The sequence below is a fragment of the Lissotriton vulgaris genome, chromosome 10 (assembly GCF_964263255.1).
Source record: "Lissotriton vulgaris chromosome 10, aLisVul1.2, whole genome shotgun sequence".
Taxonomy (NCBI): domain Eukaryota; kingdom Metazoa; phylum Chordata; class Amphibia; order Caudata; family Salamandridae; genus Lissotriton; species Lissotriton vulgaris.
Window position 1 is genome coordinate 360,894,826 of NC_141698.1, and position 25,054 is coordinate 360,919,879.

A 25,054-nucleotide genomic window follows, 5' to 3' on the forward strand; every position below is an offset into this window, starting at 1 on the left:
CTTTCGCCTAGTCAGTAAATTAGCGCAGCACACATTGGGTTACTGCTTAGTGCCCCCCGTCCTATTATATTCGAAATGTGCATGGAAATGAACCCTGCCACTGGGAGCACCAGAATCACTAAGCTAAGAAAATGAATATGTAGGTTCCTAACTTTAATTTTAACTACCTCTCTACAGTTTCTGGAGGCTCCCCAGTCCTGAAGATGATCTAAAATAATATAGATCGAAACGTCGTCGACTTACCCAAGGAAATATCACCCCCATTGTATATATTCATGTGGTCTTTTACCTTGTTGTTGTGTGACATTCCGTTTTTCACTATGTTCACTTGTGTCACGTTATGCACCTTGTCACTCATATGAGCACCTGAAACTTTTTGATAAATGTTGAAAAATAAAATAAAATAATTTTATATATACCTGCATCCTTAGCTCCCTAGGGTGAATTAATCCTACGCTATACTTCTCTTAGGACCTTATTAGGCCACCCCTGAACCATTGTTCCTCCAAAAAAAAAAAAAAAAAAAGCATTTGTAACAACTGGCATCTTACTCTTATTGGCTGGTAAACATGTTGCCATATTTATAACTGAAAAATTCAGCCATTTTTTTTTTAATGGGAGAAATTTAAAGTGCAGAAGAATGTTCCTTATTAGAACATTTTTGCAGAACATTTTTCAGCACTTTAAAATTCTCCTATTTAATAAAAAATGGTTGTATGTTTGTGTATGTAACAGTGCCACATATGGCGAACGGTATGTCCTGATGCCACAAGTACATATGACTCAGGATCTCAGTCACCCATACATATATATCCCATTCATTCACACACACGTTCATACATGCCTACAGACCATGCACTCACTGACGCACATGGAAGCCCTATCATATACGCCTGGTCACAGTATTTTGTTCAAACCATAGTATCGGGCGCCATGGACATTAGGTTTAAAGTCAACAAAGCGGTGTGTGGGAGTGTCTGGTAACAATGCACAAGTTATTTGGCCTTCAGTAGCTCACGACTATTTTTACTAATCTGAAGTAGCTCTCAATGCAGAAATGGTAGGAAACATCTACTTTAAACTCATCCCATTTCCAGATGTTAGAACTTGAATAGGTCATTTATTGAGTAATTGGGATTAAAGGAGCCTGAATAATGCCATCAGATCATCTCTTCGATGTGTCTAATATTTTCCATTTTTTTCTTACACTCTAATCCATCAAGCAGCTTTCCTAGACATGATCAGACATTTGATATAATTTGGTTTCTCACCGTGAACATTTTACAGAATGTAATGAAACGTAGACCCTTCTTCGTTGTCCACAAATTTAAATGTTTCCCTTCCAGTTTGCACACTGAAGCCATATTATGAGTTCCACGGATGAGATGTATGCAGTTATCTCACCAGACTGGATAAGTTATCCCAGGTTTGGAATTTACAGTGTGCAATCTCTAAGTCCCGAGTTTCTTTCTAAAAATTGGGAACGGTGTGTGGAAATTGTGCTTTTTGCACCAAATTCCGCATGTCTTGAAAAATATTGGGCAATTTTTCCAGGTACAATTTAAAAGGTTTCACCTGCTGAAATTTACTTGAGGAAGAATGCGGGGGTATGCTGTATTCACTTTAAAATGTATAATTCTGTTTCGTGTGCCAACATCTGTTGACCATGGACCAGAATCCAGGCTCTCGTAATGAGGGCCTTACTCTGGCAAATTGTGGTTGTTTGTCAGCTTCCTCATAGCCACAGCTACTTCTCTCCTTGGAACCTGTTAGTTGCCACTCTAAATCCAGAACTGCGAAAACTTTTAATTTTCAGCATTAGTGTAATATATGATTTTGTGACACTCACATGGTTTAGTTTCCCATCTTCTGGTGCCATCTTCCTAGGTTGTTTTTTTTCAATAGTGCAGTAGCAGTTTTTCAGCACCGCTAATACATAGTCAGACACTGGTTATCATGTTAGCAGTAGTGCAGTAACAAATCCCCCTGTTAGATCATATTGGTGCTTATTTGGATGTTGGGCAGATCGCTACTGACAGGCCGTCTGTAGCGGTCCGCCAGACAGGCAAGGCATCGGCCCGACCGGCGGATTCCAATTTCGGCGGTCGGAGCGAATTGCGCGGGGGTAAACACCACCGCCTCTGATAGGGTAAAGGAGCCCATCAGGGCGGCGCTTGAAGCCTAATTCCCTACAATGGAGGCACCACCATAGGGATTAGGATGTCAGTTTCAGACCGCCTTTTTATAGCAGTCATACATACCCCCATGAAAAGGCTGTCGGAATGGGACTTTGGGGGCTCCCAGTCATCGTAATGAGGTCCATTGTGAGGAGTTCTCATGCTCTATAGGAATCTCTGTTTTGCATCATTCCTCCAAGAAAGCAATGAACATAAATAGGTCTCTTTCTCCAAACTTGAGCGCCGGAGGCCACACCTGCTACCACCAGCACAAATTAAGCTTTCCCTAAAATAACAGCAGGCTGCTGAAAATATCACTTCTACGACAATGCTTTTGAACTTCGAAACAGGAATGAGAAAGTAGCTCCCCGTGATTGCTAAAGTCTAAAGCTGGGGCAGCATTCTCTTAGTCCTGTGGTGTGCAAGTGACATGAGTGAGAGAAGCACGTGGAGCATAGGAGAGCATCAATAACTAAATAAAAAAATAAGTTAGGCATTCCCCTTATAGTAAGCCAATAGTTTGGGACGATTCTGCAAAGTAAGTGCATTTGCAGTGATAAAAACGTAGGAACACGCAGCCATGCTGCTGTCTTTAGTCGAGGACTGCTTTCAAGTGGTATCTGCGATGCCTGGTTATTTATTTACTTGCTTTATAAAGCGCAAATTAGTGACTGGCGGGCACTTCGTGGAGCTAGAGCCAGTGAAAAGGCAGTAAATGGGAAAACAGATTCCTTTCTCGAAGGTGTAAAGTTCTGACCGCAGTAGGTGCCTGCAAAAAAGACATGAAATTCAGCCACAGTGTGACGCCTTGGTCTTTACTCTTTTCAAAACTTGAGACTGCACACTGTGATTTTTTTGTTTGTTTATCAATTCTTTCTTTTTACAGCTAACTTATAGGTTGGTATATGGTGTTCCACTGAGCGAGGAGCCAAACGAGGAAATCCAAGTACTGGCACGTCTTCATGAGACCACATGGTGGTGCTCTCCGCCTATTTTGCAATTCACTGTATTAAAAAAAAAATAAGAATTCTTGGACTTTCCAGCAATCCCTGCAGCTAGGGGTTATCTGCAATAGTCCAAAATGTCAGTGTGAAAGCGAGTATGTAACGCTGGCACTGCCATTCGGCGGTAGTGGCTGGAGCTGTGAGCGGTGCATGTTCCAGTGCAATTCATTGGGCCCTGGCACTTAGATTTGTTACAAATTAAGCACTGCATATTGGGGTGAATTTTCCAAGTGGTTGGTTAATGCAAATCCTTAGATGTCTGTGGGCGTAACCAAACGGTCACTCACTGGCTTGACTCCTGTGTAGTGCTCGGGAAAAAGTGATCTGTATTTAAAGCTCTAAGAGGTCCAATCCAGTGACAGGAAGCACTGTGAATATGTAAGTCAGCATTGTGAATATGTAAGGCATTAGCTTAAAAAAGTATTGCATACAAAATACAAAAGCTTCCATAGAGGCAGTCGCATTAAGACGCTGACTCTACCCAATGCAAATCTTTTGTTATAGGTTCCCATTAAAAGGACACATTGCTGAGTATTTCAATTAAAGCCTATACCAGCTCCAAATCTGCCTTTAGATTTTCTGATTAACCATTTGCACACATTTACATTTAATTCAGGTAGCAGACAGCCTGGAAAGAAAAACTGTTTCTTCTTTAGCTGCCTCTCCCTTTTCTCGCCCCACAGTAGATGAGATCCTTTTCCCATTTCAAACTGCGGCAACTCCACCGTTCAAGGACAATTGTATTTTTTCTTTAATAAAAAATATGAAAGTCGTTTTAATTAAATCAATAACGTCGTTCCCCTGCTCACCTCTACCTCTGTGTGAAGTACTTACATTTAAAAAGGTAATTAATGTTCTCTGCTTGACACTTTTTCTTTGCTTGGCCTATTTAGATCTTGCCTGGAGGCAGTTTTAGCTGTCTGGGGATATCTATTGTATATCGCACCATGCCAACCTTTCTTCCTTCCCTTCCTCCCTCATCAGCAGACATGGTCTTGCTGATGGAAACGCGAAAATAGTTAGGCTCACTCTTTTTTTTTTTTTTTTTTGCTCCCACCCCACCTTACCTCTATTTACTCAAACGATCGCTATTCTCCTTCCCTCCTCGTTTGGCACTCCCACCTATCCCGATCACAATTAATTGTATTCCCTGTGACTTCTGTCCGTTTCCGTTGCGAATTATTACAGTTTCACAGTTTGCCTGCCGAGAGGTGAATACTCTGCTGATCTGATGTCCGGGAGGGGGTCTTATTACACGATTAGTTCTGGCGAGAAAACTTTATGCAGTAAATTTGGGGTTTATGAATTTTGGGGTGTCATCAAATATAGGAGTACGGTTTTGGCTAGTAACAGTAGCATAAACACTTTATCTGGTTGAGCACAGATGGAACAAACCCCCATCCTCTCCCCTCCACCTCCATAATAGAAATCTGTTGGAGTTTTCACTTCAGGGCTATAAGGACAGAGTCTGTGGTGTTTAAAGATGGACAGTGCGCCGGGCCTGCTACCTCATGTGTGCCTCTGACCTGTAGCGGTAGGTTGGTGGGAGCTCACCTTGTTTGTGTGAGGCAGAGGTTGTGGAGCCTCTCAGCCTCCGTGTCAAGACAGCTCAGCTGTCCCTGCACAGACACCCCCCCTGCTGCCTTTCCTTTCTCTCTGCCCTAATCTTCCAGCTCCATGCAAAGAGGTTCCTGTACTCCTAGAGTCTCATAGTGCGCTACAAGGCACTACACCATGGTATTTCAAGCGTGGCAGTAATTCACACATAGTGCGCCTCAAAGCACTACACCATGCCATTTCAAGTGAGACAGTAATTCACAACAGTATAGTCAATCTAAGAGTAAACTACCCACAGTTCAGTGGTTTGGACAGGACGTGGCCTTGAATCACTTCTTTTGCGTGGCAAAATTCTTGGCACTTTACTGCTATGAGCCTGTGACGTCAGTGTATATACGCCTCAGTTCGCCTAACATGCATGGTCACCTTCAGAAAGGACCTCAAGCTCCTCCTATTTGACAGGCACCTGAGTTAATCACCATCAACCATACCCAGTACTCTATCCAGGAGACAAACTACCTTCATTGTGTGGCCCCACCATCCTAATCAGTGCTTGAACCGTGTACGTCTCTGTCCAGAGGCTGCTTTTGCACTGGTCGCAGCCACCAATGCAATGTGTCTGAACGTAATAATTGTAAGTGTAACTTGCTTTACCCTTGTATCGTGCTACTGTTGTAAAGTGCTCTGATGCCTTCGTGCCATCTCTGTGGTATATAAAATTGCAAACATTAAATAAATAGCATTTCTGAAGAAGCAATAAGAGGCAAAACAGTGATCTCTTGCAGTGTTGGGATGTTTACTTCATTGCACTGAGTGGGGGCAGGAGAGAGACAGACACTTCAACAGAAAGAATTACACACACACTCAATCACTCACACTCACTCACTCACTCTTGAACCCCCAGGAAGCACGGCAAAATATGCTTAGCTCTCATCTGCTCATTTTTCCGATAATGTTTTGCTTGTTACGGTTCTCCAATAAATGCTGTACACACGTGTGAATAAGTGCTAAACAAGAACTTCCCTGACTTGTCTGTGTAAATCGTTATGGTGGGGGAGGGATGTTCCCCAGAGTCAGATGAAGGATACACTGGTGCTTTACTAAATACAGTAAAAAATAAAGTTTGTCACCAACATGTCAATAGATGAAAAGTGTTGAATGTTAGACCGCAAGGACAGAGCACCAGGAGTAAAGCCTGAGATTATGAGAAATTGACCTAATAGAGGATGGATGACTGACTGCATGGATAGTAGCTTCCAACCACTCTCAGTTATAAACCATGCCTATGGATTTCCCAGTAATTTTTTTTAAAATTGAGACTTATTAGCTTTACCAATGTTTGTTTATGTATGGTTTCTCTCTTGTCGTCTGAGTCCAGGGGCAACTTTACTCCCTTTTGTAGGAGAGTAGGGTCTGCTATCCTATGGTCACCCCAATTTTTGCTTTTTGCTTCACTGGTTTTCGACTTACTGAGGCTGTGGGCCTGCTAATCAGACCCCCAGCCTGCTGTTCTCTCTCTAAATTTATAATACATGTGCTATAGGTACATACCACAATTGGAAATGGACTCCTTGTCAGCCCCTGTACCATGCACTATAGGTGCTCAGGGCATAGGTGCCACCAAGGCCTACCAGGGGCTGAAGCATAGCTTTTGCCACCCCTGGCTGGTTCTTAAATTGACACAACTGGCTGATCACTCAGCTGGGGCAAGTGGGTGTAATCACCCCTTGCTTAGATATAGTATACCTATATCTAAACCTATATCTGGACACATATATAGCCTGTGAGCCACTCCTATGGAAGGCCTCATCAATCCTGGAGGCAGAGTGCGTGGTTTTATGTGAGATGGAGCTCTGGCATGAGCTGAGCCTGTCTGCAGCTGTCGGGAACAACTCCCTAAGCTGATCCGGGATAATGCCATACCATATACTCTTAAGCGCCTTATAATCCTCGCGGTTATATAGCAACTTTGGTTTGGCTTTATCAAAACATGTCGTGTAAGGTGTCATACGAATTGGAATACTACCCCCTCGCCAGTTCTGGCGACGGGGGTAGCATTCCACCCTTCTAGAGGGAGAAGACATGTTACTTTACTGAAACGCGGTTGATTTAAAATGAGCCTCAGATCCACAAAATGGATGCCCCTGCCACAGACACGGGTCTGGCCTCCTGCTGCTGACCGAAACTCGGCAGAGGAGGCCTGGACAAAGAGTTTCCTGTCACAGGGCGGTGTTAAACCACCCCAGACAGGAGATAGTGGATTGGAGTAGGGAGGTTTCAAAGAAACCAGACACTGCCTGGGGAGCACAAGGCTGCCCCTTGCATAATCCGGCCAAACCGGTTCTGGGGCCTCCCAGCCCCTGTCCCAGCGCGGCCTGGATCAAAGGAAAGGGGTGTAACCACCCCCTTCCTGGGTCCCACCCATAGGAGGGGACCTAGCAGGATGTCCAACCCCCCAGATTCGAATAAGAGGGGGAGCAGTGCCAATGCAACTCAGATCATCCTGAAGAAACATAAGAAACGAATTCTGGACCCTTCGACTTTCTACACGACGTGAGAAGACTGAAGAATCTCCCTTGTGGTCAAGGAGTGACCACCCTGTGCAAACAGGTACCATCCAGCCCTCGACCCTTGCTTTGTTGCAGTCCCCGCCGGGACTCGAGCGACAGAGATCGACGAGTTCAAGCTTGCCTGCCTTCTCCCTGCCCGATCCACAGTCCCTGCAGAGCTGAGACCCGTGGAGGCGACCGGAAGTGTGGGGCACGCCATCTTGAAAAGGCCACGAGACGCTGACCGTGCAGCCCACGAGTGACCCTCGAAGCTGTACACCGGGGTTTGAGAAGCTCCAGCCCCGAGCTCCACTTGCACCAAAGCTCACCCCTCCACACTCGACGAGTGCTGCGTGGGGCCCTTCTGCCTGTGTTGGCTCGACGCGTTGGCCCGGTCACTTGCCAGCTGGCTTGTGGCCCCTGTGCCGACGAAAACTGAAATACGACTTGCTTTTCTGGTTGCTCCAGATCTGCACCAGCTCCTGTGAAAAGGAGCCCCCACTCTGACCCTCCTGGTTCGAGTGATAAGCAATCTCCCGGTTCCGCGTGGATTGCTTTTGCCAAGTGCTGTTTGCTGCAATCTTGAAGCCGACGGTGCTGACGGCGAGAGCCTACGTGGGACAGATCGTGACCTGCTCCTGGACGTCGCAGATGCCCCAGAGCCCACGTGACAGCGGAGAGAAGCCTATCGACAACCGCCTGATTGCGCCCGACATTGCCTGGTTCCGTCCTGGTTCCACCCTGGTCACTGCTGAGTGACCCAGACTCTGTCCCCTCTGCTTTCAGGTACTTTTCTACTTCGATCCACCCTTGGATCGCACCGGACACTTCTGCTTCACAGCGCCTGCAGCTGCAACAGCTTCAAGCACCAAGAACCTGCGTGACAGAACCCGACGCCACTTCGACCCTGTGCACCCACGGCCTGTGGGTGAGGTAACTTTGCAACGCCGGTGTTCTTACACTGGTACACACCTCTAGGGTCTGTGTCTAAAGTTTTGTGTTCCTAGGTTCAGCGGAAGTATCTTTTAATTCACTTTATCCAACTTTTACGCACCATTGACATTGCATTGGTGCGAGCCGCACTTTCCGTGCTGCACCCGTCTCCTGTGGGCTACTCCCGACTTCAGCATTGCTAGTCCTGACTGCTCCCAGCGAATCTCTAGGCCCTAGGCCTAACCATTGTTCGATAAGTGTTCCTTATACCACTTTTTTAGTATATGGTCTGAGTGGCCACCCGCCCTCATCCATAATTGTGCAACTTTATATGTTTTACTGTGCTTTTGATTTAACGCTTGTGCCCCTTTCCTCATAAAGAGTACTGGGGAGTAATTTAGAAATAAATACATATATTTTTACAATATATACTTGTGTGGTGTCCTTTCATTTGATTACAGGATTGTATGTGGTAAAACAGCTCGCTTAACACGACCTCTTAAGTTAAGCCTTTAAGGCTGCTTAGTCCATGCTACCACTAGGATAGCTTGTCTAACAAGGTTGACTTACAACCTGACATCTTTGGGGTTTGTTTGGACTGATACCAAGTGGTTCCAGAATTGGAAACACTACATATCAGGCCAACTTCTCACACCTTTCTTCTACAGTATAGGGGTTCACCAAAGCTCATCCTGGCACAATGTCTTTGTTAGGTCTTCCTCATCACTTCTATAGGCATTATTCTCAAATCGAACTTTCCTTCTTTCCTCCATCCCTATTTCCATGACACAGTCTCTTCTTGTCCTTCCTCACTTTACCACCTGACGTCTAGTTAACCTGTAAAATTATTTTCTACTTTACTCTTTTACCTCATTCCTGTTTTCCTCTGTGTCTATTAGTTCTCCTTTTTATTTATGCCTTTACCCCATAGCTTGTGCATAGTGTTTGTTGCCTCCCTATCGCTACCCCAAATTTTATCTGCGGTCTGGGACAGTGAATTTCACCTTTTATAGTATCTAAAAGATTCCCTTACTCCTTACTTTTAAAGGTAGATAACCGCTTATTCTCACTCGAAGGCTTAATTACTGCCTTTTTTCTTGTACATCTTCCTATTCACTACCTATCCCCTTTAGTCTTTTCTGGCAGCACATCAATTCTCTTTCCTAAGGTTCTATTCACTAATCTTTTTTTTTCTGTTTTCCATGTGTTAACTTCCTTTTGTTTTTTTACCTGTCTTCAGTTTTGTTTGTGCCAATACTGCTAATGCTCCCTCCCACTTTAGGTGTTTTGCTTCATAGCTTTTAAACTCTGATAGTTCATGTTCCTTCTGTTTGTGCCACATCCAATGTTGCAAATTATTTTGGTATGAAAAAAACGTATATATTTTAAATGTCATCATTTATTTCCGTCAGTATGATTTTTACAGACATGTATTTCTTAACTGTATTCTAGTTTTTAAGTTTCGCCTACCAGATCGCACAAACTAATAGGTTGCAAAAGACTTATTGTGACCATACAGTGGGTTTAGTGTCCACACATTGCTTATTATCTGTTAGCTTTATGGTCTCACATTAGCTTGCTATTTATTCATTGCCTTATGTGGGCTTTCCTTATTCATCTGTGTTTGTCCCTCCCATGGAACATACAGCTAGATTCATCATTGTCCCGTTTTGCGAGTCCTTAATAGCGATTAATAAGGAATCGCTATTAAGGACTTGCAAAACGGGATTCATGTAGGAATCGCTAAATAAATTGCGATTCCTTCACATTCCTTATTTGCGATTAGAAAATTGCTAATCGCAAATAAGGATGCGATTTCAAGGGTGCCAGGGGTGTCCAAAGGACACCCTGTAGCACTCCTGAAATGTAATCTACATTGGTGTTGCGCACCCACATGTCCAAAGGGCATGTGTGTGTGTGCAACATGCAACTTAGAAAAATGCATTTAAAAGCATTTTTCTAAGTTTTCGCTATTTACCACAAAGTTTGACCTCGCAGTAAATAGCGGCCCAAAATTGCGATTTCCCTATTTAAAAATGGTTAATGAATTGCATTTAAGGAATCTCAAATAGAGAATCCTTAAATGCAATTCCTCACAATTTAGCGAATTCGCAATTACCGATTTTTGCATTTGCATTTTGCATTTTTGCATCCCAAATGCAAAAATTGCGCTCGCAAAGGGCCAGATTCTCGGAATCTGGCCCTTTGCTAGCCCATTTTTCAATGATGAATCTGTCAGATAGTCTTTTTACTTGTGCCCTTCCACTGCTTACCTTTTGGGAATACATTTTCCTTTTTGGTTTAACACTTCTTGAGGAGGCATGTGTTTTCCAGCATCCTCCCTTGTGTACTTCTCTTCCCCCTCTCTGCTGTGCTCTGTGCTTCTCTCTCAAAAGTGTGAATCTTCCCTGCTCTCTCTGTGCTTCTCTGCTCTGTGTTGCTTTTTCACTTGTGTGCTTCAGTCTTGACTGCTGCTTTTTCGCCTCCCACCCACCCACTTTTCTGTGAGGCGACCCGCTCCCCAGTGCTGCGCCTAACCACCCGCCCACCCGCTCCACTATGCTGCGCCCACCCGCTCCCCTATGCTGCAAACCCCCTCCCCTGTGCTGCGCCCACCCTCCCGCTCCCCTGTGCTGCAACCCCCCACCCACTCCCCTGTGCTGCAACCCCCACCCACTCCCCTGTGCTGCAACCCCGCTCCCGCCCACCCACTCCCCTGTGCTGCAACCCCTCTTCGCGCCCACCCATTCCCCTGTGTTGCAACCCCCCTCCCGCCCACCCACTCCTCTGTGCTGCAACCCACCTCCTGCCCACCCACTCCCCTGTGCTGCAACCCCCCTTCCTGCCCACCCACTCCCCTGTGCTGCAACCCCCCTCCTGCCCACCCGCTCCCCTGTGCTACAACCCCCCCTCCCACCCTCCCGTTCCCCTGTTCTGGACCCCCTCCCACCCACCTGAGCTGCGACCACTCCTGGCCACCTGTGCCAACCCCCTCCTACCCACCTGTACTGTGACCACTCCTGGCCACCAGTGCTGTATCCACCCCGGCCACCCATGCTGCAACCCCCCTCCTGCCCACCCACTCACATGTGCTGTGAGCCCCTCCTACCCAACCTACCCGTTACCCTCTCCCCCGCCCACCCGTTAACCTCTACTGCGACCCCTTCCCACCCACCCGCTCCCCTCCGCTGTGACCCCTCCCACCCACCCGCTCCCCTCTGCTGTGACCCCTCCCACCCACCCGCTCCCCTCTGCTGTGACCCCTCCCACCCACCCGCTCCCCTCTGCTGTGACCCCTCCCACCCACCCGCTCCCCTCTGCTGTGACCCCTCCCACCCACCCGCTCCCCTCTGCCGTGACCCCTCCCACCCACCCGCTCCCCTCTGCCGTGACCCCTCCCACCCACCCACTCCCCTCTGCCGTGACCCCTCCCACCCACCCACTCCCCTCTGCCGTGACCCCTCCCACCCACCCACTCCCCTCTGCCGTGACCCCTCCCACCCACCCACTCCCCTCTGCCGTGACCCCTCCCACCCACGCACTCCCCTCTGCCGTGACCCCTCCCACCCACGCACTCCCCTCTGCCGTGACCCCTCCCACCCACTCCCCTCTGCCGTGACCCCTCCCACCCACTCCCCTCTGCCGTGACCCCTCTCACCCACCCACTCCCCTCTGCCGTGACCCCTCTCACCCACCCACTCCCCTCTGCTGTGACCCCTCCCACCCACTCCCTCTGCCGTGACCCCTCCCACCCACCCACTCCCCTCTGCCGTGACCCCTCCCACCCACCCACTCCCCTCTGCCGTGACCCCTCCCACCCACTCCCCTCTGCCGTGACCCCTCCCACCCACCCACTCCCCTCTGCCGTGACCCCTCCCACCCACCCACTCTGCCGTGACCCCTCCCACCCACCCACTCTGCCGTGACCCCTGCAACCCACCCACTCTGCCGTGACCCCTCCCCTCTGCCGTGACCCCTCCCACCCACCCACTCCCCTCTGCCGTGACCCCTCCCACCCACCCACCCACTCCCCTCTGCCGTGACCCCTCCCACCCACCCACCCACTCCCCTCTGCCGTGACCCCTCCCACCCACCCACCCCCTCTGCCGTGACCCCTCCCACCCACCCACCCCCCTCTGCCGTGACCCCTCCCACCCACCCACTCCCCTCTGCCGTGACCCCTCCCACCCACCCACTCCCCTCTGCCGTGACCCCTCCCACCCACCCACTCCCCTCTGCTATGACCCCTAACTCCCCTCTGCTGTGACTCCTTCCACCCACCCACCCCCCTCTGCCGTGACCCCTCCCACCCACCCACGCCCCTCTGCCGTGACCCCTCCCACCCACCCACCCCCCTCTGCCGTGACCCACCCACCCCCCTCTGCCGTGACCCCTCCCACCCACCCACCCCCCTCTGCCGTGACCAATCCCACCCACCCACCCCCCTCTGCCGTGACCCCTCCCTCCCACCCACCCACCCATTCACCCACCCAAATGCCGTGACTCCTCGCACCCACCCACTCCCCTCTGCCGTGACCCCTCCCACACACCCACTCCCCTCTGCCGTTATCCCTCCCACCCACCCACCCACTCCCCTCTGCCGTGACCCCTCCCACCCACCCACCCACCCACTCCCCTCTGCCGTGACCCCTCCCACCCACCCACCCACTCCCCTCTGCCGTGACCCCTCCGTCCCTCCCACCCACCCACTCCCTTCTGCCGTGACCCCTCCGTCCCACCCACCCACCCACCCACCCACTCCCCTCTGCCGTGACCCCTCCCACCCACCCACTCCCCTCTGCCGTGACCCCTCCCTCCCACCCACCCACCCACTCCCCTCTCCTCTGCCGTGACCCCTCCCACCCACCCACCCACCCACTCCCCTTCCCTCTGCCGTGACCCCTCCCACCCACCCACCCACTCCCCTCTGCCGTGACCCCTCCCACCCACTCCCCTCTGCAGTGACCCCTCCCGACCACCCCCCTCTGCCGTGACCCCTCCCGCCCACTCCCCTCTGCCACAGTCCCTCCCGTCCACCCGCTCCCCTCTGCCGCGACCCCTCCCGCCAACCTGCTCCCCCCTGTCGCCATCCCTCCCGCCCACCCGCTCCCCTCTGCCGCAATCATTCCCACCCACCCCCCGCCGCAATCCCTCCTACCCACACGCCCCCCTCTGCTATGATCCCTCTGTTGTGCCCCCTACCGCCCACCCGCTTCTTAACTCTGGGGGATATTTACAACAATAGTTTGGAACGCAGTGTTACACCAAAATTGGTAACATTTTTAAAATGCAGGGATGTGCCGTATGTACAAAAATGCAGCTCACTCCTGTGTTTTTCCTAGCACTAATAAAGCTTCCTAGCGCCAGCACAGGCACCCTTGTGCCATGTTGCAAGGATGCCTGCACTGCAGGGGCAATTGTTTATGCGCCGGAAGGGACACCTTCCTGCACATAACCCATCTGGAAAGGTGATTTGCTCTTCCTATGTGTGCTGTAGAATGCAGCTCATGTGGAAAGAGCAATAACACGAGGAGTCTCCTCGTATCGTCAGGCTAAGACCGAGTATTACCTAGCCTTAGTTTTTGGCACTGCCCCAGCCTTGTTAATTTAGGGCAGCATCAAAAAGCAATGGCTGTTGTGGTGGAACGCTCACTGCAACACCCATTGCACACCTCTTTCACGCTAAGTGAAGCGTGAAAAGGGGCCTTATTTACAGGGCAGCATTAAACTATGTTAAGTGGCTTAACACCGCTTTGTAAATAAGGAGTAGGAGATATCGCCACCAGAGGCCCTATTACAGATGGTGCCCGGGGGCGCAACGGGCATTTGTGCCCACTTTGTGTGCCCCTGGGGCACTTTGGAATTATAGAAGGGGACGCGGACGCTTGTGCGTCCCCTTCTATAATACCAATAGCGCTGGCACACTTAAAGCGCCAGCGCTATCAACAGAGGGTGTTCCCTCATTTGCATTGGGGCGTGCCCTTTGCAAATGAGGGAATTCCTTTGACTCTGGTCCGCACCATATTACAGATGTGGGCGCAGTCAAAGAAGCCCTCAAGAGGCACACTGACAGTGCGCCATTTAAAAGGTGGCACACGGTCAGTGCACCTCCTGACAGCAACTCTCTGCAGGTGGGTAAAGGGGGTCCCATGGACCCCCCAGACATCCCCTTATAGGTGGGGGCCCAGTCACTGACTGCACCCGCCTGCAAGGCGATCTCTTAACCCCTTTGAAAGTGCAAGCGGGTGCCGCCTGCACTGTGAATGCACAGAGCGGCTGCTCCGTGTTTTCACATGAACGCCCTGGGGGCAGCGCATACACCATAATGGGGCGCATTATCACAGTTTGCACACCTTTCAAAAGGCCCCTAGTGGTGATACTCCCTTGTAAATATGCTCCTCCAAAAAGTGGTGTGTTTTACTGGGTACAGGCTTGCACATATGTCACTCCCTGCTCCCCCCCCCCCCCCCTTTGCCCACCTCCCCCTTTGGTAATGGGTGTCGTGTGCAGATAAGGTGTTGAATGTCCGCTATTTCTGTTGCCACTGCACTTAACTGCCGAGAGGTGGTTTGCTATTCTACCACTAGATGGCAGCGCTACACAAAGAGATGGTAACCAATAACTACCCAATGACTGAGTTGCTATTGTTGACTCGGTTTTCATGATATCATCAATATGGCCCGAGGGTTGGCGCTATTCACAGTAGATTATCTGCCATTCTATACGTTTATTTTTGTTTGCCTGGCATGCTGTGTCTTGTCACCTATCCTGTCTCTGTCTCCCATGCTTGGCTACGGTTTGTTGACATTTTCTCGTCTTCTCTTTCAGCCTTTGTACGACGGGGGTGGTGCGTGTGCACATCAACAACTGGCTGGAAGTGAGCTTCTGTCTGCCTCACAAAATCCATTGTGTGGGAACTGACTTTATCCCTCCCGAAGCCATCGAGAGGAGCCTGAAAGCTATTAGGTAAATGCCTTCCCCGTGTTTGTTTACACCTGGACCCGTTTCAAACCTTGATGTGCTCCCACGGCGTTGAGTGCTTTCTCTGTTTGCGCGGGCGGGATTTGGCGGGAAGCGAGGCCCGAAGTCACACTGTGGGCCCATTGAAAGGCCTCGATGGTCTCTGAGATAACGCACGCGGACAAATGTTGTCGGATCTGCATTTTTCTGTTCCCCACCCATGCATTACTTCTTGTGGAACGGTCTGTTCCTTTGACTATGGCTTTTTAGTCGAATTGCCTTTCAGTGACCGCACTGCTCAACAGAAAGACGTTTGCTGAGAAACATTCCCGCCTCACCGCACCTCACACCGACCTCTCTGTCTGTTAAGTATCTGAGGTCCTTTCCTGGTTGTCTTAAAAGAAAGTTCTTGCCTCTTAGTCATTAATCAAACTCTCGGCCTTTCTGCGCAAGGGGAAAACTCCTCTAACCCCCTCGTGTTCCTTGATAAATGGGTGTTCCCCTGGTCCTCGCGCCAGACTGATCAATGAAGTGATCTGATAGAAACGTCTGGAATGCCTCCTCTTGACATAAACAGGAAGCGGAGTTAATATTACAATGATACATAGACGAGGTCATTGTGTAGGCCCCTCCTGACCCTTCTGTTATGCACATTTGTCTGCCTGGTTATGCACCACACCAGTCCTGCTCGGAGATGGTTTCTTTCTGAAAAAAGAGCACTGGGCTTTAGCTAATTAAGAAGGCATTTGCAGAATAAAGGCAAGATGTCCGACGGTTTCCCAGGCAATAGCAACTGTCACAGGGAAGGTTTTCATAACCTTCAACAGAATCCCTAGAAAACACAAGGCACTTAAAAAGCACTTAAGAGGGAACACATCGCCTCTCTTTGAACCCTCTAGGTCCCAAAGCAAATTATTTATAGAAAGATAAAGGTAAGGCAAACGAGGAAGGAACACCTATGTGCAAGCACACTGGACAAAAGAATGTCGAAACAAGCTTGTTGCGTAATCCATCAGATGCTTTGGGGTGGGGGTGACCCTTTTAGAACTCCCGCTTCCAACCTAGAGCATCATCCCTCCAGACCAGGGGTCTCCAACTATTTTTATTGTTTCATAATAGCTACATATGTTCACTGAAAATCATCCTGAGCTACTAATATTGTTAGTGATGTCATAGTGGCTATATCAAAATAGATATATCAAAATAGACTACATTAAAGGCCACTTCATTCAGGGCCGTTCATCAGGCAGGGTTGCCAGCAGCAATGTAAACAAACAGGGTCAGAGCTGATTTGCATATCGCCATTGTCTAACCCAGGGTGGTGTGGAGTGCAAAAAAACGATGGATTTGGGCCCAGATCTTCGGACTGGGGTGAATGTGTGACATTGATCCACATTCTGTCCATCACCTGTTTTGTTTGCAAATTCCGCCCTAAGTGCGCTGGGTGCTCAGACGTGGGTCCCAGGCACTCCACACCACTGGAGTCAAGCTAGCCGGGCTGATGAGAGGTGTTACCTCGAAACCGGTCCGGTCCTCGGATGCTTGATTCCGTTCTGGGAAGGACATGGCTTTTGTAGTTCGGACTGGACTGTTCCCATGGGGCACAGGGTCAGAGCTGATTTGCATATCGCCATTGTCTAACCCAGGGTGGTGTGGAGTGCAAAAAACGATGGATTTGGGCCCAGATCTTCGGACTGGGGTGAATGTGTGACATTGATCCACATTCTGTCCATCACCTGTTTTGTTTGCAAATTCCGCCCTAAGTGCGCTGGGGATGCTCAGACGTGGGTCCCAGGCACTCCACACCACTGGAGTCAAGCTAGCCGGGCTGATGAGAGGTGTTACCTCGAAACCGGTCCGGTCCTCGGATGCTTGATTCCGTTCTGGGAAGGACATGGCTTTTGTAGTTCGGACTGGACTGTTCCCATGGGGCACAGGGTCAGAGCTGATTTGCATATCGCCATTGTCTAACCCAGGGTGGTGTGGAGTGCAAAAAAACGATGGATTTGGGCCCAGATCTTCGGACTGGGGTGAATGTGTGACATTGATCCACATTCTGTCCATCACCTGTTTTGTTTGCACCTTTCTAAAGGTGGCATTTTCAGACCTGCAATTTACAAACAAACTTCACTACAATATGTGTTTTTAAATTGTAGGCCCAGAGACACCAGCAAAAATTTTCTATCAGCTCCCAATTGGAAGATACACTTGTAAAGTGTTACAAGGCAGCTCCAATGTTTAATCTGTAGGAGAGATGGGCCTTGCTGTGGATAAAAATATTGTTATCGTTTTTGTACTACCAGGACATGTACAACTTAAATGCATATGTCCTACCTTTTAAATAGAGTGCACCCTGCCCATGGAGCTACCTTGGGCCTACCTTAGGGATGATGTAGATGTAGTAAAACATAAGTTTTGGGCCTGGGAAGTAAGTGTACTTGCCAGGTTGGCATGGGAGTTTAAAACTGAACACAGAAGCCCTGCCGCAGCAGGCCTGAGACAGGTTTTTCAGGCTAATCATGTGGGTGGCACAATCAGTGCTGCAAGTCTACTAGTAGCATTTGATCTACAGGCCCTGGGCGCACACAGTGCACTGTACTAGGGACTTATTAGTAAATCAAAAATGCAAATCATGGAGAAAACAAATGGCAATACATTTAAGACACAGAGCACATGCACTTTAGCACTGGTTAGCAGTGGTAAAGTGACCAGAGTCCTAAAACCAGTAAAAAATAATTTCAGTACACATTCAAAGACAGGAGATCAGAAGCAAAGAACAGGGGAAACCACGCCGAAAGATGGCAGGCCTAACATATACCCCACCAGCAGAAAGTGGGGAGAACTACCCAGCACTCTTGGGAGTTCTCTTCACTAAGACGTTGGCGTTGGCATGCTATTTTCCAGGACGGTGTTCCACAGTAAAGTTAATTCCGTGTAGGGAGATGGACCACCTCAACAGTTTAGGATTCTCACTCCTCCTCTGCATTAACTATCTGAGGGGCCTGTGGTCTGTCTAATCTGGAAGTGAGTCCCAAACAAGTAGGGTCTTAGCTTCTTCGATGCCCAGACCACAGCAAAGGCTTCCCTTTCTATTGTGCTCCACCTCTGTTCCCTGAGTAGTAACCTGCCAATAAAGGCTATCGGTCTTTGTTTTGCTGTGAAAGCATGGATTCCACACCATGCTCTGAGGCATCAGTCTGCACAATGAATTCCTTGGAGAAATCACAAGTCTTGAGCATGGATTCCTTCAGGGTGTCATAAGTGGTCTGACATGCCTCTGTCCAGATCACCTGAGGGGGCTGTTTCTTGGAAGTCGGCTCTGTCAAGGAGGCAAAAATGGTACTGTATCCCTTGACAAATCTTTTATAGTAACTATTGAGGCCTAAGAAGGCTCTCACCTCTGTCTTGGTCTTGGGTAGTGTGCCCAAACCAGAATGGTATAAATCTATGGTTGCAGGGGCTGCACCTTGCTGTCTCCCAAGTAGTGTCCCAAAGAAACCATTGACCCCTGCCCTATCTGGAACTTAGTGACCATGAGAGGGAGGCCTGTGCTCTGCAGTGCCATCAACACTTAGAATAGGTGGTGCAAATGGTACTCCCCAACTGGAGCTGAAGACTTCAATGTCATCTAGGTAGGCGGCACTGAAGTTCTCCAACCCAACCAGGACCTGGTTGGCCAACCTCTGTAAGTTGACAGGGGCGTTCTTTAACCCAAAATGCATGACACAGAACTGGAAGTGCCCTTCTCGCTTTGAGAACGCGGACCTCGCTTGTGACCCCTCGGTCAAGACAATCTGCCAGTACCCAGACGGTAAGTCAAACGTGCCGAGTAACTTGGCAGCCCAAAGCTGATTAATGACTCGTAAGCTTTGGGAATGGATTGCATGTCACTCTTAGTCAACGCATTGAGCCCACAGTAGTGTACACAAAACCGGAGCTCTGGTGTGACACAGGGTGGAGCAGCCTTGACAACCAGAACCACTGGGCAGAACCAAGGGCTGTTGGAGGGCTCAATAACCCATAATTCCAGTATCTTAGAGACTTCCTCTCTGATGCTATTCCTCACTCCATCAGACAACTTGTAAGACTTGTGCTTAACAGGAAGGCTGTCTTCAGTGTCATTGTCATGGGGGCACTAATGGGTGACTCCCGAGATGAGTGAAAATAGTGGAGCAAACTCTCCCAAGATCTAGCAACATTCTCTCTGCTGCTCTGGGGTCAGTTGAGGGGAGGGGATCACACCCTCCACTAACCCATCCTGCTCTTTGAAAGACAGGAGGTCGGGGAGAGGTTTGCTCTTCTCTTCCACCCAATCATCTGGGACCAAGAGCATGGTCAACTCTGACCTCTAAAAATGTGTCTTGAGGTGGTTCATGTGTAAGATCCTCAAAGGGTTCATAGTAGTCTGCAATTCCACCCAGTAAGTTGTGTCACTCTTGCACTCCACCTTAAATGGGAGAGACCATTGATCTTGTAGGGCATGGTGCTCTATTGGCTTCCTAACCCACACCTTTTGACCATGGTGAAACTCACCCAGAGTGTTATTCTAGTTTTACCACCATTTCATGTCCTTTTCGTAACCTTCCAGATTGTCCTCAGCAAGTTTCCGGAAGCAGGCTGTGTGGTTTCTGAAGGCGAACATGTAACTGAATACACCCTGGGGTTGCTTCTTAGGAGCTTGCTCCCAGCCCTCCTTCACCACACTGAGAGGTCTTCTCACAGGATACCCATGCAAAAGTTCAAAAGGACTGCAGCCAACCCCCTTCTGCAGCATCTTCCTGTAAGCAATCAGAAGGCATGGCAAGAGGACATCCCACTTATGCCTCATGGGTTCTGAGAGGCCAATAATCATGGGTTCAGTTGAACCTTACAACGTCTAGGGGTGGTAAGGTGTGGAGAACCTGTTGGTAATTCCACATGCCCTTCATCTACAAAGACTTGAAGTTGGCACAGTGGTCAGATACCACCTTCTTGGGTAAACCCACATGGGTAAGGGTCCCCATCAGTTCCCTGGCCACGGCGGGGCAGTCACCGTCCTCTGAGAGATAGCCTCTGGGTACCAGGTGGCATGGGCCACCAAGACCAGGATGAGCTTGTTACCCATGGCTATCTTGCGATCAAGAGGCTCCACAATGTCAATGCCCACCCGCTCAAAAGGGGTGCTCAGGACAGGAAACAGTTGGAGGGGAGCCTAGCATCTCCCTCCATCTTGCAACTCACCTGGCAGGTAGGACAGGCATTAAGAACGCATCTGAGGCCTTCCTCTTTTGGGGCCAATAACAGAGAGTTAAAAGCCTTTCAAATGTGTTGTCTTGTCCTAAATTACCTGCCAGAGGCACGTAATGATGCAGACCCAGTAGGAAGGCTTTGAAGTGATGGGTTACCACCAGCACACAGGCTAGGCTGCATCAGGTTCAGCAACCCTAGGCTCACTATACAGGAGACCATTCTTCCAATAAATCAGATGAGTTCCGGATGTGTCACCTGCGGCCTGGGCTTGTATCCGAAAATCCACAAAAGAAGGGCACTCATTCTGCGCAGCGCAGAACTCCTCCCTGGAAGGACCTTCATCCTGCTGCCACTGGGAGAGGTCAGCTGCACTAAGCAGAGAAATGGTCGGGAGGGATCAATCTCAAATTCCTACAGAGATAAGGGACTATAAATTCCCCTATAGTGGGACAAAAATTCTCATAATTAATTCTTCCTTTCTTTTTACATATTGATCACATGCCTAGTCATAATCAAGATTACCCATTTTATTTATAGTAATCTGTACATCCAAGTAATACTTTTATATGGTATTAGTCAATCATAAAAATATACACATATACATATATATACACAAATCTCTATATACAAACAACACTGTAGAACACAAATATAGACCTTTTTCACCCATAAGATCACACTGAATAAGTGGAGCTCTTTGTGATGGACAGGCACAGGCCTATTCAGGTGCAACACGTGTCCCCTCCAGCTGAAAGTGGGGAGAACTACCCAACCTCTTGGGAGTCCTCATCACTAAGGCGGAAGAATCTGGACAGACCATCAGCATTGGTGTGTTCTGTACCAGGGCGGTGCTCCACCGTGAAGTCCATCCCCTGTAGGGAAATGGACCACCTCAACAGTTTTGGATTCTCGCCCCTCATATGCATTAACCATCTGAGGGGCCTGTGGTCGGTCTGAACACGGAAGTGAGTCCCGAACAGGTAGGGCCTCAGCTTCTTGAGAGCCCAGACCACAGCGAAAGCTTCCCTTTCGATTGCACTCCATCTCTGTTCCCTGGGGAGTAGCCTCCTACTAATGAAGCCACTGGTTGGTCTCCGCCCTCCTCATTGATCTGTGAGAGTACTGCTCCCACGCCTTGCTCTGAAGCGTCAGTTTGCACAATGAACTCACTTGAAAAGTCAGGTGCCTTAAGCACCGGTGCTGTGCACATGGCAGCTTTGAGGGTGTCAAAAGCAGTTTGACAGGCCTCAGTCCAATTCACTTTCCTGGGCTGATTTCTAGATGTCAGCTCTGTCAAAGGGGCCACAATGGTGCCATAACCTTTAACAAACCACCTGTAATACCCGGTGAGACCGAGAAAGGCTCTCACCTCAGTCTGGGTCTTGGGGGGTTCCCAAGCCAGAATGGTATCAATCTTCGCCTGTAGGGGCGCCACCTGGCCGCTCCCCACCCGGTGTTCCAAGTACACCACTGATCCCTGCCCTATCTGACACTTACTGGCCTTGATAGTGAGGCCTGCCTTCTGCAGAGCCTTCAACACTGCGCAGAGGTGTTGCAAGTGTTCCTCCCACGTGGAGCTGAACACAGCAATGTCATCCAGGTAGGCTGCGCTGAATTCCTCCAGCCCTGCTAATACCTGGTTGACCAGTCTCTGGAATGTGGCCGGGGCATTTTTCAACCCAAAGAGTATGACACAAAACTGGAAGTGCCCCTCTGGCGTTGAAAATGCTGATCTTTCCTTGGCCCCCTCAGTTAAGGCAATCTGCCAGTAACCTGAAGTCAAATCAAAGATGCTCAGGTACCGGGCAGCTCCCAACCGATCCACCAGCTCATCAGCTCTGGGGATGGGGTGCGTGTCAGTCTTGGTGACCGCATTGAGCCCACGGTAGTCCACGCAGAACCGGAGTTCTGGGGTGCCACCTGGGGTAGCAGCTTTCTTAGGCACTAAGACCACTGGGCTAGCCCAGGGGCTGCTGGAGGGCTCAATAACCCCTAGTGCTAACATCTTAGTAACCTCTTCTTTGATGCTAGCTCTGACCTTGTCAGCCACTCTGTAAAACTTCTGTTTCACAGGCAGGTTGTCTCCAGTGTCCACATCGTGGACGCACCACTTGGTGACACCTGGGGTCAGGGAGAACAGGGGGGCGAACTGACCCAAGACTTGGCGACAGTCCTCCTGCTGCTCTGGGGTCAGGGTGGGGGAGAGGACCACACCATCCACTGACCCATCCTGCTCCTTGACTGCCAGGAGGTCAGGGAGAGGATCACTATGAGCATGAGCATAGTCACTTCAGTCCTCTCAAAGTGGGGTTTGAGGCGGTTCACATGTAGCACTCTCAGGGGTTGCCTGGGAGTCTTCAGGTTAACCAAATAGGTAACCTCGCTCTTGCGCTCCACCACCTCATATGGCCCAGACCACTTGTCACGGAGCGCACAAGGCTCCACTGGGGCCATCACCCACACTTTCTGACCAGGGTGGAACTTAACCAGAGAAGTGTTCTGGTCATACCACCTCTTCATTTCCTCCTGGCTAGCCTCCAGGTTCTCTTGAGCGAGCTTCCTGAAGCGCTTGGTCTGGTTGCGAATGGCCAGCACATAGCTGAACACATCCTGAGGGGTTTTCCCACGGGATTTCTCCCACCCCTCTTTCACCAGAGTAAGAGGCCCTCTGACAGGGTGGCCATACAGCAACTCAAAGGGACTGAACCCTAAGGATTTCTGAGGCACCTCCCTGTAGGCAAACAACAGGCATGGCAACAAGACGTCCCAATTCCGCCTCATGGGCTCTTCCAGGCCCATAATCATGCCCTTCAAGGTGCGGTTGAATCTCTCAACCAACCCATTTCCTTGAGGGTGGTAAGGAGTGGTGAATTTGTATGTCACCCCACACTCTGCCCACAGGGACTTATATACCTAGAAATGAAATTTGTCCCCCTGTCCGAGACCACCTCCCTGGGAAATCCCACCCAGGAAAAGATCCCCATCAGGGCACGGCCCACCACTGGGGCTGTGACTGTCCTGAGCGGGATGGCTTCCGGGTACCGAGTGGCATGGTCCACCAAGACCAGGATAAACCTGTTGCCTAGGGCTGTCTTGGAATCCAGGGGCCCCACGATGTCAATGCCCACCCGCTCAAAAGGGGTGCTCACCACGGGAAAGGGTTGGAGGGGTGCCATGCACTTCCCTCCGCTCTTGCCACTGGCCTGACAAGTCTGACAAGACTTACAAAAGGCAGCGACGTGCTTCTTCATCTGGGGCCAGTAGAAATAGGTGACAAGCCTGTGATAGGTCTTGTCTTGCCCCAGATGTCCTGCGAGAGGCACATCATGAGCCAGACCCAGTAGGAAGTTCCTGAAGCGCTCGGGCACTACCAGCACTCGGGCTGCACCGGGCTCAGCGAACTTAGGCTCACTATAAAGTAAGTCATCCTCCCAGTAGATCAAATGCTCCTTGGACCCCAGGCCTGCGGCCTGGTCGGCAGCCTGCTGCCGCACACCAATGAGAGAAGGGCACTCCTTCTGAGCCTGGCAGAATTCCTCCCTGGAGGGACCACCTTCTTGCTGCCACTGGGACAGCTCGGGCAATTCCCCTAGTTCGGCCACCTGCTCCCCTGTAGGTTCCAGGTCATCCCCCTCTGGGTCTGCCTCCTCCTGGACCATGGGAACAGTGGGGGCCGGTTTCCCGCGCCCTCTACCCCTTCTTCTCTTGGCAAGTTCCTGGGCCATTGTTCCAGGCTCCAGCTCTGCTAGACCGCCCTCTCCGGCGGTCATTGCACGGGTGGACACACAGATCCACGCAGGCAAACCCAACATCTCCAAGTGAGTCCTGTGCTCCACCTCTTTCCATGGAGATCTCTCCAGGTCATTACCTAATAGACAATCTACAGGCAATGCATCACTTACAACAATTTCCAAAATACAGGCGAGTCCTCCCCATTCAAATGGAACTTTTGCCAACTTGCAGTAGCGCACTGAACTGTCAGCTGCCACCACAGGACGGAGTACCTTGGGAATGATCTGCTCTTCAGACACCCATTGACACCTGACAGATGTCACACTGGCCCCGGTGTCTCTCAGAGCTTCTATCTCTTTTCCATTGACGGTCACCTTCTGCCCATACTTCTTAGTGTTTAAGGGCAGCAAGGCTTCCTGGGCCATCTATTGGTCTCCTAAAGAGACAAGGGTCATCAATGCTAACCCCTTCTCCCCACTAGAAATCAAATCCCCTCCCAAAGCTACACTGGCTAACGCCGGTGCTGGAGCACCAGAGGGTGCTGGAGGTTTCTTTGGACATTTGGGGGCAATGTGCCCCACCTCCCTACACGCATAGCAAGGAGGCGGGGTCTTTTTGTCCTGTGTGCCTTTATGGGGCCAGGACTTCTTAGACTTGGGGTTTGAGACACCTTCTCCGGGGAACCAGTTTGGGGCCCTTTAGAGGACTCCTTTTGATTACCCGTGTCCCCCCCACTCTTCTGTTGGGGACCCTGTCCACCTTTGGCTGGGGTACTTACCACCCCCTTGTGGACCCTGGTGCTAGTCCACCTGTCCGCCTCTTTAGCAATCTCACTGGGATCAGTTAACTTGCTATCCAAAAGATGCTGGCGCAGCTCGGGACACATAAACTACTTAAGTGCTCCCTACTAATC

General features: G+C 50.0%; 1 protein-coding gene across 2 annotated transcripts in view; it reads left to right on the plus strand.

Annotated features, from left to right (window-relative positions):
* The window catches only part of NPRL3 (NPR3 like, GATOR1 complex subunit), a 426,334-nt gene that overhangs the window by 222,685 nt on the left and 178,595 nt on the right, over nucleotides 1-25,054 (plus strand). For both annotated transcript variants that reach the window (XM_086941146.1, XM_086941147.1), the window contains one exon: nucleotides 15,049-15,186. In XM_086941146.1, coding sequence (XP_086797272.1) covers nucleotides 15,049-15,186 — 138 coding nt within the window. The remainder of the gene's footprint in view (nucleotides 1-15,048; nucleotides 15,187-25,054) is intronic.